Raw genomic sequence first — 13,432 nt, forward strand, 5'->3', positions numbered from 1 at the left:
CACACAGAAATCCCTTGCATTCCTGTACACTAATAATGAGAAAATAGAAAGAGAAATTAAGGAAACACTTCCATTCACCATTGCAATGAAAAGAATAGAATACTTGGAGTATATCTACCTAAAGAAACTAAAGACCTATATATAGAAAACTATAAAACACTGGTGAAAGAAATCAAAGAAGACGCTAGTAGATGGAGAAATATACCATGTTTGTGGATTGGAAGAATCAATATAGCGAAAATTGAGTATACTACCCAAAGTAATCTATAGATTCAATGCAATCCCTATCAGGCTACCAATGGTATTTTTCACAGATCTAGAACAAATAATTTCACAATTTGTATGGAAATATAAAAAACCTTGAATAGTCAAAGCAATCTTGAGAAAGAAGAATGGAACTGGAGGAATCAACCTGCCTGACTCCAAGCTCTTCTACAAAGCCACAGCCATCAAGACAGTATGGTACTGGCACAAAGACAGAAATATAGATCAATGGAACAAAACAGAAAGCCCAGAGACAAATCCACGCACCTCTGGACACCTTATCTTTGACAAAGGAGGCAAGCATATACAATGGAGAAAAGACAATCTTGTTAACAAGTGGTGCTGGGAAAACTGATCACCACTAGTAAAAGAATGAAACTAGAACACTTTCTAACACCATACACAAAAATAAACTCAAAATGGATTAAAGATCTAAACGTAAGACCAGAAACTATAAAACTCCTAGAGGAAAACATAGGAAAAACACTCTCCAACATAAATCACAGCAGGATCCTCTATGATCCACTTCCCAGAATATTGGAAATAAAAGCAAAATTAAACAAATGGGACCTAATTAAAATTAGAAGCTTCTGCACAACAAAGGAAACTAAAAGCAAGGTGAAAAGACAGCCTTCAGAATGGGAGAAAATAATAGCAAATGAAGCAACTGACAAAGAATTTCAAAAATATATAAGCAACTCCTGCAGCTCAATTCCAGAAAAATAAATGACCCAATCAGAAAATGGGCTGAAGAACTAAACAGATATTTCTCCAAAGAAGACATACAGATGGCTAACAAACACATGAAAAGATGCTCAATATCACTTATTATCAGAGAAACTCAAATAAAAACCACAATGAGGTACCATTTCACACCAGTCAGAGTGGCTGCTATCCAAAAGTCTACAGGCAATAAATGCTGGAGAGGGTGTGGAGAAAAGGGAACCCTCTTACACTGTTGAGGGGAATGCAAACTAGTACAGCCACTATGGAGAACAGTGTAGAGATTCCTTAAAAAACTGGAAATAGAACTGCCATAAGACTCAGCAATCTCACTTCTGGGCATACACACTGAGGAAACTAGAATTGAAAGAGACACATGTTCCCCAATGTTCATTGCAGCACTGTTATATAGCCAGGACATGGAAACAACCTAGATGTCCATCAGTAGACGAATGGATAAGAAAGCTGTAGTACATACACACGATGGAGTATTACTCAGCCATTAAAAAGAATATATTTGAATCAGTTCTAAGGAGATGGATGAAACTGGAGCCGATTATACAGAGTGAAGTAAGCCAGAAAGAAAAACACCAATACAGTATAATAATGCATATATATGGAATTTTGAAAGATGGTAACAATAACCCCTATGTGAGACAGCAAAAGAGACACAGATGTATAGAACAGTCTTTTGGATTCTGTGGGAGAGGGAGAGGGTGGGATGATTTGGGAGAATGGCATTGAAACATGTATAATATATGTGAAATGAATCTCCAGTCCAGGTTTGATGCATGATACAGGATGCTTGGGGCTGGTGCACTGGGATGACTCAGAGGAACGGTATGGGGAGGGAGGTTGGAGAGGGGTTCAGGATGGGGAACTTATGTACACCTGTGGCGGATTCATGTCAATGTATAGCAAACCAATACAATATTGTAAAGTAATTAGCCTCCAATTAAAATAAGTAAATTTGTATTTTTTAAAAAGTCAAATGAGATTTTGAGTATAAAATCATTTTTTTAAACTTTGAAGATAGCACATCAACTTTATTAATTATCAGAATGACCTCACCCCCAAAACCTAATCACCCTAACCCAACTTGATTTTGTTCTTTTTCTGAAATTATAGTTAGCCGGTTGTTTGTCCTGCAGGGTATAATGCTTGACTGTATGTTTGCTTTTCCTATTTTCTCTGAGCAGCCACGGTGGGAAAGGAAATGTACTCACAAAGGGACCAGAATCATGATACTTTGTGGCAGGGATCCTCAGGGATTTCAACAAATGACTGAGGGCTTAAATTAAAAATAATCATACTATTCAGTGACTTTATTGTGACCATCTTGCCAGACATTGACATGTTCATCAAAACTCTCAGGCAGAAATCTCTGACTCAAAATATCTAACCAGCATTTATTTCTAAAGCACAAAGGAATCTAGACTAGCATACAAGTGGCTACTGACTATCCGTTGACCATGGCAATTTTTAAAATCTGTTCTACAAATGGTATTTTATCCTAATCATTCTTGCTAATCTTCCTTTTCCCACCACCTATTCTTCCCTTTTGATCTTCCTGATGAGTTATGTTTATGTGTAGAAAGGGAGGAAGTAATATTAGATAGAATATTCCATTTTTTAGAATGAGCTGAATCTCTTTAAGGCGTGACACTGATAGAAAAAAACACCTATAGCAGAAAGCTCCAACGCATAAAAGAGAGATACCATCACACAGCTTTATGAGCGAATGTTTATTTCAATCAAGCCATCTTTAATATGATGAGGATTTCAGATAATGCCAGTCAAGAATTTTTACATCTCTTTGTGAATACTCTTTAGCTTCTGAGCATTAGCTAGTTTTTGAGAGATTTGTAAAACTAATCTTTCTGAATGGGAAAAGCATACTTCAAGAATAGACCTCTTTGTTGTGGACTCATACTATCCATTTTCCTGTGATGGATCCTTGTATGCCCTGACTTTCCTAATAGGTTGACAATGGGGTTTTTTAAAGCTCTTCTGTCTTTCATTGATATTCCATATGAAATAAGTAATCTGAATTATGCTTTTCTCCACCTTTGTGAAAAGCAACACTACAGGTATGTATAGAAGAAGACCTGCCTGTAATCACATGCCTATTATAGCTTGATCAGATTTTCCATATTTGTGTGTTTGATGCCTCTTATCAGTATTTTTTTACTAATGAAAGGAAAGAACATCTATTCTAAAAGTCTTCTACCTCCACCACCTATATTTCTATCAGGACTATCAGGAGATCTACACTGGAAGAACTTCCTGGTGACACACCTATGGAAATGTAAGGTCAAGTTTGCTATTTCATTCTTTCAAAAATTCAATGATTTCCTTAACAGATAAGGTGAAAGGAGTCCTTGTTTGACATCTGACACTTTTCTAAAACTGTAATAAAATCCCCCTCTATTAGGATTCAACCTTTCTTCTTGTTGGTTTCACCAGCCCAGAAACTTCCTGACCTTCTCTTTGCTGTTGCTGGCCTGCCCTGTCATCATGTCAGCAGTCATCAGCACTTCCTCCAGGGCTTCAGTGGACAGGAAAGGTCACCTCCTCGCCCAACACTCCTAGAACAGTAGAAGGAAGAGGAGGTGAAACTCCCTTCAGCCCTCTCTGCTACATTATAGTGGCTCCGATAAAGGACATGGATAAGGAAAAGGCTGAAACTGTTGCTTAAAAGTTTTGGGATTAATTGAGGATTTAATTCACCCTTTCTTTCTCTCCCCCTGCTAAAGCAGATAGTTGAGAGCTGGCACAGTGTCAAAACCAGGCTGTTTCTCAACCCGAATTTCAGCTCCACACATGTCAGAGTCTTTGTTAAGGGCTTCTTTTTAAACAGGGAATCTAAATGCCCACTTGTGCCTTGAGCTTTAGTAAACCTGGGCTACTTTAAATTGTCACTTTACAAAGAAGTAACCTGCTGATTTTTTTCCCCCTTCTTCATCTTCTTCACATCAAGTCATGACTACACAAAGTAACATGCCTCTGTTTAGGCTTAGTAAGGACCTTTCCAAATTTTATACAGTCCAAGTCAAGGAGGGAAATAAAGAGGAACTTTATGGAAGAGGCATAAAGCAGTTGTACAGAACACGTTTAAAGGGCACATTAAGTCAGTTTTTGTCTGTGATTCTTTCCCTTTATGGCATATGTTATACATTGACAGGGATTAAGTTTCTCTCCTGAATGGGACAATACAGAGTCACAGGGAGCTACTGTACTTTACAAAGCACAGGCACCCTCACAGGCAAATAGCAAATAGAAACAAACGTATCTTAGAGTATCTCACAAACTAACCAAGTTAGTTAAGAGCACCGGGCTCTGCTTCATCTATCGCAAGTCTGCATCTTTTGCATTTCTCTCCTGGCTCTGCCTCGGGCTCCTCCGCGCTCCTTTCTTTTTCACCCTTTCCCCCCTCCCCGGCGCCCCCCCCACCCACCCCTTCTTGCTCGCACTGTTACACTTTCTCTGTCCCCTCGGCTTTGTTATTCAGCATGTCTGATTAGCAGGAGCCTGATTGGCTGGCTGCCTGCTCCGAGAGAGATTCCATTCAGCTTACCCCCCACCCATCCACCCACCCACCCACCCCTTGGTCAGGAAATATGAGCGGGTCTGATGGAAGCTGATAGGCAGGGCTGGAGTGTAAGCACCAGTCCTGGATGTGACAGCAAGCAGAGGAGCATTTTGCAGCTTATTCAGTGTCCGATTCGGATTCCGGCAAGAATCCAAGCATGGAATGCTGCCGTCGGGCATCTCCTGGCACACCGTTCCTCTTGCTGGCTTTCCTGCTCCTGGTAAATGCCTTTTCGTTTCAATACATCCTTCGTGGGCATTTAGTCTGGGTGCTGTTGGGGTGGTGTGGACGTGTGTGAGTGTGTGTGACTGTATCTTTCTCTTCAAATGCCAGGTAAAGTAATTTTCATGGCTTTAAAAAAATAAAAACTTTTTGCAGAAAGCTAACCCCAACTTTCCAAACAAAATAAAGTCTACAAGACTGTGTGGGAATAGCTAGAGGTATATAGGATACTGAGACTTAAACTTTGAGATCTACTGCATGGAGTTTGTGTTCTGAGGGCTGTATAAATGGTGGTGTGCATGCTTGGAATTTAGGTAACAGACGTCCTGAAATCCAACTCATTCACTGTGGTGTTCCTGTAATTTTTTTGAAGGATGGGCTGTGAGAGGCTTTCTCCCACTGCCTGTTATGAGTCCTCCTTCCTCTGTGCACATGTGCTAAGGAACCAGGTAAAAGAGGGAATGAAAGCCTCTCTGTGGCCAACCCAGATTATAGTTCATAATTATGGCAAGTCATCTATGGATACAAGTTAATGCTAGTATTTATGAATTGAGGATTATGGTCTTTGATCTCAGATCTTCTTTTGAAGAAGAAAATGCTGACTTTAGTTTCGGCTGCTTTCCATAGTCACAGTGATAAGATGCTCTGCTCTGGAACGTCAGCACACACTGCATTTTTGACTAGAAGTAAATGTTCCGTTCTGACTCATACTTGGTTTTATGGGCAGAAAATGAACCTTTACTGTCCAAAAAAAATCTACACTCAAAATATTAATAGCAATGCACATTTTTTTAAACCAGAGTGTTCTGGGCAGGCAGCTTTGTAAACCTCATCTGAAGGTTTGGTTCCAAAATTTGCACACACCGAGTCCAAACAAACGTGATTGTAGCTCTCCCTGTCACATTTCTGGAGAGCCAGCCCTTCCTCAGAAGGTAACCAGGCAAGAAGGGAAAAGGGGGAAATTGTAACACACCACACGTATAGGTCACATTGATTCATCGAAGATGAAGGAATGTTTGTTCTGATTAGACTCTGAAAAATTTGATCTGCACTGTAATTTTGAAGGAGGGAAGCAAGCTATTTAGCATAAATTTTAAAACTCCAGGAAGGCTTAACAGCTCATCAGACAGTGATTAAATATGTTAACATTCCCACTTCTTATTTGCATCATTATAGCCAAGAAGTCATAATGCTACGTTGCAAAAGCTGGAAATACAGAAATATATTTTCAAGTGCTCATAGAAATTTAAAGGCAAACTGAATTTTAAGCATGAATGGACTGTAAGTTTTGGGCTGTTCTGAGGAATATAAAAAGCAGAATGTTTAGGTGTGCTTTATGACTAGTGGGGCAAGCAATTTATGAAAGGTGTCTCATTTTTTCCATATGGGACGTGTTACTTAAATACACACCATTAGTTTGCCTCGTCTTTCCTTCTTTGTGAATTTTTGAAAGCATAGGTTATTTTCCCATTTAATTACATCATGAAGCAAAATTACCAGTACACAGTACTTTTTGATATCTTCGTATAGAGGTATGATCTCATTATACTTTGGAAAACTTGCCCACTCAGGAATAGATTCTTTTCACTGCCCACTTGGTAAGTGCAATATATTTCTCTTTGATATTTTTAATATTCATATATGTGTTTGAGCATATAATGACATGTATGTGGATAAAAGGAGCATTTGCTTATTTCAGATTTAAAACATAAAACATCTTTGGTTTAAATTACAATAATTATACTGTGAGGATAAAAGGAAATAAAACCCAGGCTTGTTTTATGCCTACATTTAAATCAATTGGGATTTTGAAAGTTAGGCCAGAAAAGAAAGAACTGTCTGGTGAGTGCCAAGATATATCCCTGTACAGAGTAACAATGTTAGTAGTACCTGCCCATATATTGTTTGTCTGAATGTGTCAAACATAAGGTCAGTTGTTTGAAAAGCATTGCAGTGAATTCTCACAATAATCTTGCAAATAAGGCGTTGTTAAACCCATTCTGCAGATAAGGATGCAAGCTTATATTTGAACTCAGAAGGGAAATAATGGAGAGAAAATGACTTGTTTGGTTTGTACTATGGTCACAAAATGTTTAGTAGTGATGGAAGCAATGACATAGGTTGGTCTCAAGTCTTTACTGGAGGTATTTAGGCTTTTGCTTCATCTTGGCCACTAAAGATGTGTGCAACATTATGGACACTTGTCACACTTGCTCATTCACTGTCCCATGTAGCTTTGGAGCCGAAAGTAAGTTATTGGCCCAAGAGAAAGTGACCTGAAATGTGATCAGGAGTTGAACCGGAAGTATGACATTTTCAGCTCCACCTTCAGTGAGGATCTAGAAATGGAGCTGGGTGGCTTATTTTTCTTATAACTGTTTGATACATTTTAAGAGTCTGTCTGATCTTAGAATTAATTTAAGCAATTTTTAAAGCTCACTTTTTACTTAATGGAAAATAGTCTGTTTGTTTAGTAGCAAAGCCCGGTTTCTACTTCAAAACACAATGAAGTCCCTGTGTCTTTTATATCTATTTTTGGTTACCACTCATGTTTACATGCAAAGCTCAGACATCATAGACTGCTATTGTACTATGCACACAGTAGGACAGTAGTGCTGGGCAAGGGATTTTATTCTGACATTCAGGTCAGATTAAGCCACAAAACCCCACATTCCCCATCTCCTCATCCTGCTCCCCTTTTCCCTGCTCCCTCCTTTGTCCCAATTGTTTAGTTCAAAAGGAATGTGGGGGAAAACCATGACCGGCCATTGACATATGTGTCCATCCAAACTTGAAGTCAAATCTCTTCTTGTCAGAAAGGCATTTAATCAAATTTGCATTTGCTTTTTGTTTCTTTTAAGTGGTTTTAAGCTGTTTCGCCTGCTATTGTGGGAGTTGCAAGGGTAACACTCAGAATTATAATAAAGTACATGTGTTTTTCTGTTAAATTTCTTTTTTTCTCTGTACTAATTTATACATGGAAACTAGTCAAACACAATAGCCCATTCCCTTCGGTTGGTCTGGCACTCTCCTCCACTATTATCTAAGTGGATCTATCTTGGATGGTGATAGCACCATTAGCTTGTGGAATGAATGTTAAGTCCCTTATTTATAGCAGACTGTGGCCTGCTCCAATAGTGTGTATATATGTGTGCATGCATGCACAAGTACCTTTCTGTAACTATTTACATCTATTTCTTACTCTGATGCCTACATTGTCCTTAAATCAAACTCAAAGATATTTCAAGTAACCTGGAGAATGTAATGAGGCATTTCTTTAAACATTGTTTACTTCATGTTTTTGAGTCGTTTCTTATCTAGACATAGTCAGCTTCATTTCTGTTTTCTCCTGTTTTAGCATTTCAATCTGTTTCAGAGCCACTTTCCAGTCTCCATTATTATTTTCATCTGAACCAGTTCTAGAGCTTCATATAAGCTGAGGGAAGTGTGTCCAATAGTAGTCACTAGTGAACTAAAAAAGAATCATTTCACTCCAGGCGAGGTTTTCCTTGAAAGACTGCAGATATTTTAAAGGCTTTTGAAAGAGAGAGAATGAATAAATGAATGTATTTGTGCATTCATAGGAGTGTTGAATACTCTTTACCTATATGTTGATTCCTCTTTACATATATGTGTGGATAAAATGGAAAGTGAATCTCTAGCAGACCGTGGGAGAGGCAATTACTCAAACTTAGGAGTGTACAGAGTTCATTCTTACATCTTTAAAACAAAATTAAAATCGGGGTATGTGTAGTTTTAATCAGTGAAGTGTAGATAACCCCTGTTCTTGCTATTCATTTTTAAGCCCATTTTGTTGGCACGTTTTGCACAGGATTTATGTTTGCATGAGACATGGTCTGCTATTTTGGTTCTCCCCTTTATTATGGCTTAATCAAAATATAATTTTAAACTCTTTCAGAAAAAAAATGCAGTGTCCTGTGAATTTCTGCATCTCCTACAGTACCTACTAGAATATCTTGGATAGTACAGGCATCATAACTGTTTGTGAACTAAATTCAGAGAGCAAAGGATGTAGAGAGACTCATACGGTTCTCCCTAATTCTCAATATATTCAGGGTTTCCTAACTTCATATATGCTGTCCAATTTCTTTTGTGAAGTGACAGCTCTGCTTTTATTTTGTCTATTTCAGGCTCCAAGTCTCACTGGGAATAAGTTTCTTTCTGCCCTTCTCTCATTGTGCACGTTCTATTGTTTCTTGCGGTCTCCTGAGTAGAGTGACTCGGAAGTAAGCTCTTCGTTAGCTAGAGAATCATAGTGTTTTCTTGAGTGACAGCATTCCTTGACTATAACCTACTGGTGAAGCATGTTGAGATAATCACAGGAAAATGTGTCTAACTCCAGTTTGAGAGTCTTGCTGTTTGTACTGATTTTCTTTATCTAGAGAGCTGGCTTCAAACTTTGTGTTTTCACCAGAATGAGACAAGTTCATCTTTGTCAGCATCATAAAAGCCATACCATGTGGTTGAATTTTGGCTTGATTGGCAGGACAAGCTCACGAGCAGCTTAGGCCTATGCTTAGGCATAGCAGAGGTGATGTAAGTCCGAAAGGATCTAATTGAAATAGGCCAGCACAGCTGTGTGGGGAGCCTGCCTGTTAACTGGGTAAGCTGTTGCTATCAGCCCCTTCTTTCCATGAGCTCAAAAATAAATGACTAAATCTCCCCAAGTCCCAGACTTCAAGATGAAAAACTACGTCGAATAGCTAGCTGGGAGCACCCAGCATGTCGAGCAGTCTTCTGGCCATGTCAAGAAGATGTCTCAATGATAGTAGTCTGCAGCCAACAGTGACCTCTGGCTGTTTGTTTGTTGTATTTTCAGAAGCTCAGTATTTATAAATCAATTAGAATATTTTCCTATACTTGTTAAGAGTCTCTCTTCCAGTCATAGAAATATATCTTATCTCAGAAACCCCTGTAATCTTCATTTGAAGAAAAACCATAATTTCTTTTTTAAAGCTGAAGATTACAGTGTTTCTCTTGAGTATTTTTTTTAACTGGAAGATGATTTCTTTATAATATTGTGTTGGTTTCTGCTGTACAACAATGCCAATCAGCCATAAGTATGTGTGTGTATATGTGTGTGTGTGTGTGTGTATGTGTGTGTATCCTCTCCCCCTTGAGCCTCCCTCCCACACCCCCTCATCCCATTGCTCTAGAGAAAGGCGAGCTGAGCTTCCTGAGCTTTATAGCAGCTTCCAATTCACTATCTATTGTATACAGGGTGGTATATATATTTCAATGCTACTCTCTCGATTCATCCCAGACTCTATGTTTTTTGTTTGACTACCCCACCCTAAATTCCATCAATGTATAGTCAGCATTTAGTAATTATTTGTCAGAGGCATACGTAATTCATTGTATTCTCAATAGTATTTTAAAATGTAATTGCTTCTAGTCTTGTGCTTCCTTGTATTTATTTCTGTCATTGACTTCTTACATTGTGCTTATGTTTCCATCTTCATCAACAAAGTTGTGGATGACAGCAGAAGTGACTTGTTCCTCCTACCTTTATCAGAATACCTGGTCTCAGTAAAGGTTGTTGAATGAGTGAGTAAATGAATGAATAAGAATAATTTGGTAAGAAAATATGAGAAAAGCATGCAGTACAAGTAGCAAGGGGAACATGTGAACGTCCATTTCACATGGGAGGAATTTCATCAATCCTGGTTTTAGCAAGACCAAATCAGTAAACCTAATACATTCAAAAGAGAAGTTAAATATTTTGCTTTCTTTCTCTTCACCCAATGAAAAACAATTGAATGACAGTCCTTTTTTAGCGTTAGAATGAAATTTGCACCTTTCATATCTTTTTGTAATCCATTTAGTTCTCAAGGAAAAAAATGACACATTAGCCACAGTTTTATAGAACCAGAAGGTAGTTATAATTGCTCATTGTAGCAGAGATAATGGAAAAGGCGATGGCACCCCACTCCAGTACTCTTGCCTGGAAAATCCCATGGACGGAGGAGCCTGGTGGGCTGCAGTCCATGGGGTCACTAAGAGTCAAACACGACTGAGCGACTTCACTTTGACTTTTCACTTTCATGCATTGGAGAAGGAAATGGCAACCCATTCCAGTATTCTTGCCTGGAGAATCCCAGGGATGGGGGAGCCTGGTGGACTGTCATCTATGGGGTCGCACAGAGTTGGACACGACTGAAGCGACTTAGCAGCAGCAGCAGCAGCAGCAGCGATAATATTATGGAATCACCAAAATTCATTTCTTTCCACTGCTGGGCACAAAGATAAACTTTCTTTCCCAGCTTTGTCTGTAATTAGTTGTTCTATCATGATTGAGTTCTAGTCAATGGAATCTCATTTGAAATGATATATGGCACTTCTAGGCCTGATGTCATCCATGTAATCCTCCAAATAAGTAAGAACTCTCTTTATACACCTGCTGGATGCAGAGAATCGAGCAAAAACTTCAAGACTCTAGAAAACAGTAAAGGCACCAAATGTAAGGCCTCATCCCTGAATGACTGCATGCGGCAGAGCCCTACAGTGACACTCACAGAACTGCATTTGTGAATGTTCATTATTTAACCTTGAGCAAACAATAAACCTTTGTTGTTTTAAACACTGAGATTTGGGGGAATGTGTTGTTTGTTATACTGATAACCTTCTTAAATAGCATATGCTTTATATTTAGACGGCATGCATGCTTACAAATAGTACTAATATCACTTTTCATTTTTTTGTATGGGAAAGTTAAAATAAGGAGATGCCATATCACCCTGATAGTGGTTTAATCTCTGTGGTTTGTGACTTATTACGTACTTAGAGCGCTCTAAAATACTTGAGGGTATGTGGTAAAGTAGGAAAATGGGTCCATGTCTTTTTTCTTTAATTATTTTTGGCTGCATTGGATCTTTCTTGCTGCATGTGGGCTCTCGTTGCGGCTAGTGGGGGTTACTTTTGTTCAGTGTGCGGGCTTCTCCTTGTGGTGACTTCTCTTGTTGTGGAGCACTAGCTCTAGGTGTGGTTCAGTAGTGGGTTCAGTCCTTGTGGCACTCAGGCTCTTGAACACAGGCCCAGTAGTTGTGGCTCCTGGGCTTTGTTGCTCCACAGCATGTGGGGTCTTCCCAGACCAGAGGTCGAACCTGTGTCCCTTTCACTGGCAGGTAGACTCCCAACCACTAGACCACCAGGAAAGTCCTCCATGTCCTTCTCCAAACAGGAGTGCAGTGAGCAGTAAGAAATAAGGGGTGAGGGGAAGGCACGTCGTGGTCAACAGTCGTAATCTCATGGAATAGAACAGGATCACACACGTGACAGAACACCGACCCTCACAGATGCAAGGCGAAGGCAAAGACGGAGGCACAACTGATGTAGCTCCAAAGAGAGAGGTCAGGAAGCAAAGGAGTAGATGAGGACAGAAAGGGGAACAGCCTCACACACACACATACACACAAACGTTTCACACAGTAACATAAAGTAAAACACACTTCTTGAGTACACCTAGTCTCAACCTACTTGGATACATTTTTCTAGAAAGTGTCCAAGTGTCATGAAAGAGTCCATCCCACCTAACTCTCTGGGACACCGTGAGAGGAAAACAGAGCATTAAGTGTTTTTGTCGTCTCCAAAGGAATAGAAAACTTTGGGTGGTTACTTTAATTCATGTGAAAATCACTTTTCTATCATCAGCTATATGCCCAACACAGAGCCAGGTTCCATGGAAGACAGTTTAAGGCAGTCCTTGTAATGAGGAGCTTGGTAGTGCACTGGACATTCTGTTGTCAGAGTTTTTTTGCTTGTTTGTTTTTTGTTTTTTAATTTTCAAAAAACTCTTCTGTAAGCAAAAGCTTTGTTATGGATATAATGATTTTCAGTTACCCCACAAGATGGTTCATTTTGCAGTCCTCTCCCTACTTAGACGCTGGCTGTTTAATCCCCTCATCTGGGTAAATGTGAATTATGACTTCCCATAGATTATCAATGTATTATCTTAGATGTGAATGGCTTCCCACAGATTATTAATATATTATCTTATGAATATTATCAGTCAGTAAAATTTTTGTCCAGTTACTATAGTCCAGAATATGTACTTGTGTAGCAGTACACACATAATAGTGTCTTAGTTAAGATAAATTCCCTGGGAAAAAAACTTTTCTCAAAGTAAATTTTTTATCATTGTGAAAATTATCAGTAATTAAGTGTGACCAATATCTAAAGAGTTGTCATCTGCCCACTATCACTGGGGCATCATGATGACAGACTTCATTCTTATGTAGTTTCCACTCCATTGTGCTATTTTATAGTAACCAAAATCCAGGCAAAAATAAGCATATTCCATTTGGAATTACATTTCTGTAAGTGCAATGAGTATAGTAGGTTGCATCTCCCAACCTCACTAGATTTTTATCTACAGTTCCTATTAAAATAAGGTGATTACAACAAAATCCAAAAGGCCTCGTGCATAGAAGGGGGGGTATGGATAGTTCAGAGAAAGGGAATAGCAGAGAAGTCACGTGTGAGCATATGGCATTTATAATTGTGAAGATTTATTCCACTTCTGAGGCAAGAAATTGCAGGACTCTAATAGTTTCACCACCTGTGAATTATTTGGGTGCACCCTCATAAGCAGGTTCTTTCTTCTATTTGTTT

At 39.0% G+C, this 13,432-nt stretch overlaps 1 protein-coding gene across 4 annotated transcripts in view; it reads left to right on the forward strand.

Annotated features, from left to right (window-relative positions):
• Positions 1–13,432, forward strand: part of ADAMTSL1 (ADAMTS like 1) — a 1,118,714-nt gene that overhangs the window by 617,328 nt on the left and 487,954 nt on the right. For 2 of the 4 annotated variants that reach the window (XM_004004390.5, XM_060409520.1), the window contains exon 1: positions 4,597–4,799. The exons of the other annotated variants lie outside the window; for them this stretch is intronic. In XM_004004390.5, the coding sequence (XP_004004439.1) occupies positions 4,737–4,799 (63 nt within the window). In that variant the 5' untranslated portion in view covers positions 4,597–4,736. Of the gene's footprint in view, positions 1–4,596; positions 4,800–13,432 lie in introns of those variants that run through there. 4 annotated transcript variants of the gene reach the window in all.

Source organism: Ovis aries, chromosome 2 (genome assembly GCF_016772045.2).
Source record: "Ovis aries strain OAR_USU_Benz2616 breed Rambouillet chromosome 2, ARS-UI_Ramb_v3.0, whole genome shotgun sequence".
NCBI lineage: Eukaryota > Metazoa > Chordata > Mammalia > Artiodactyla > Bovidae > Ovis > Ovis aries.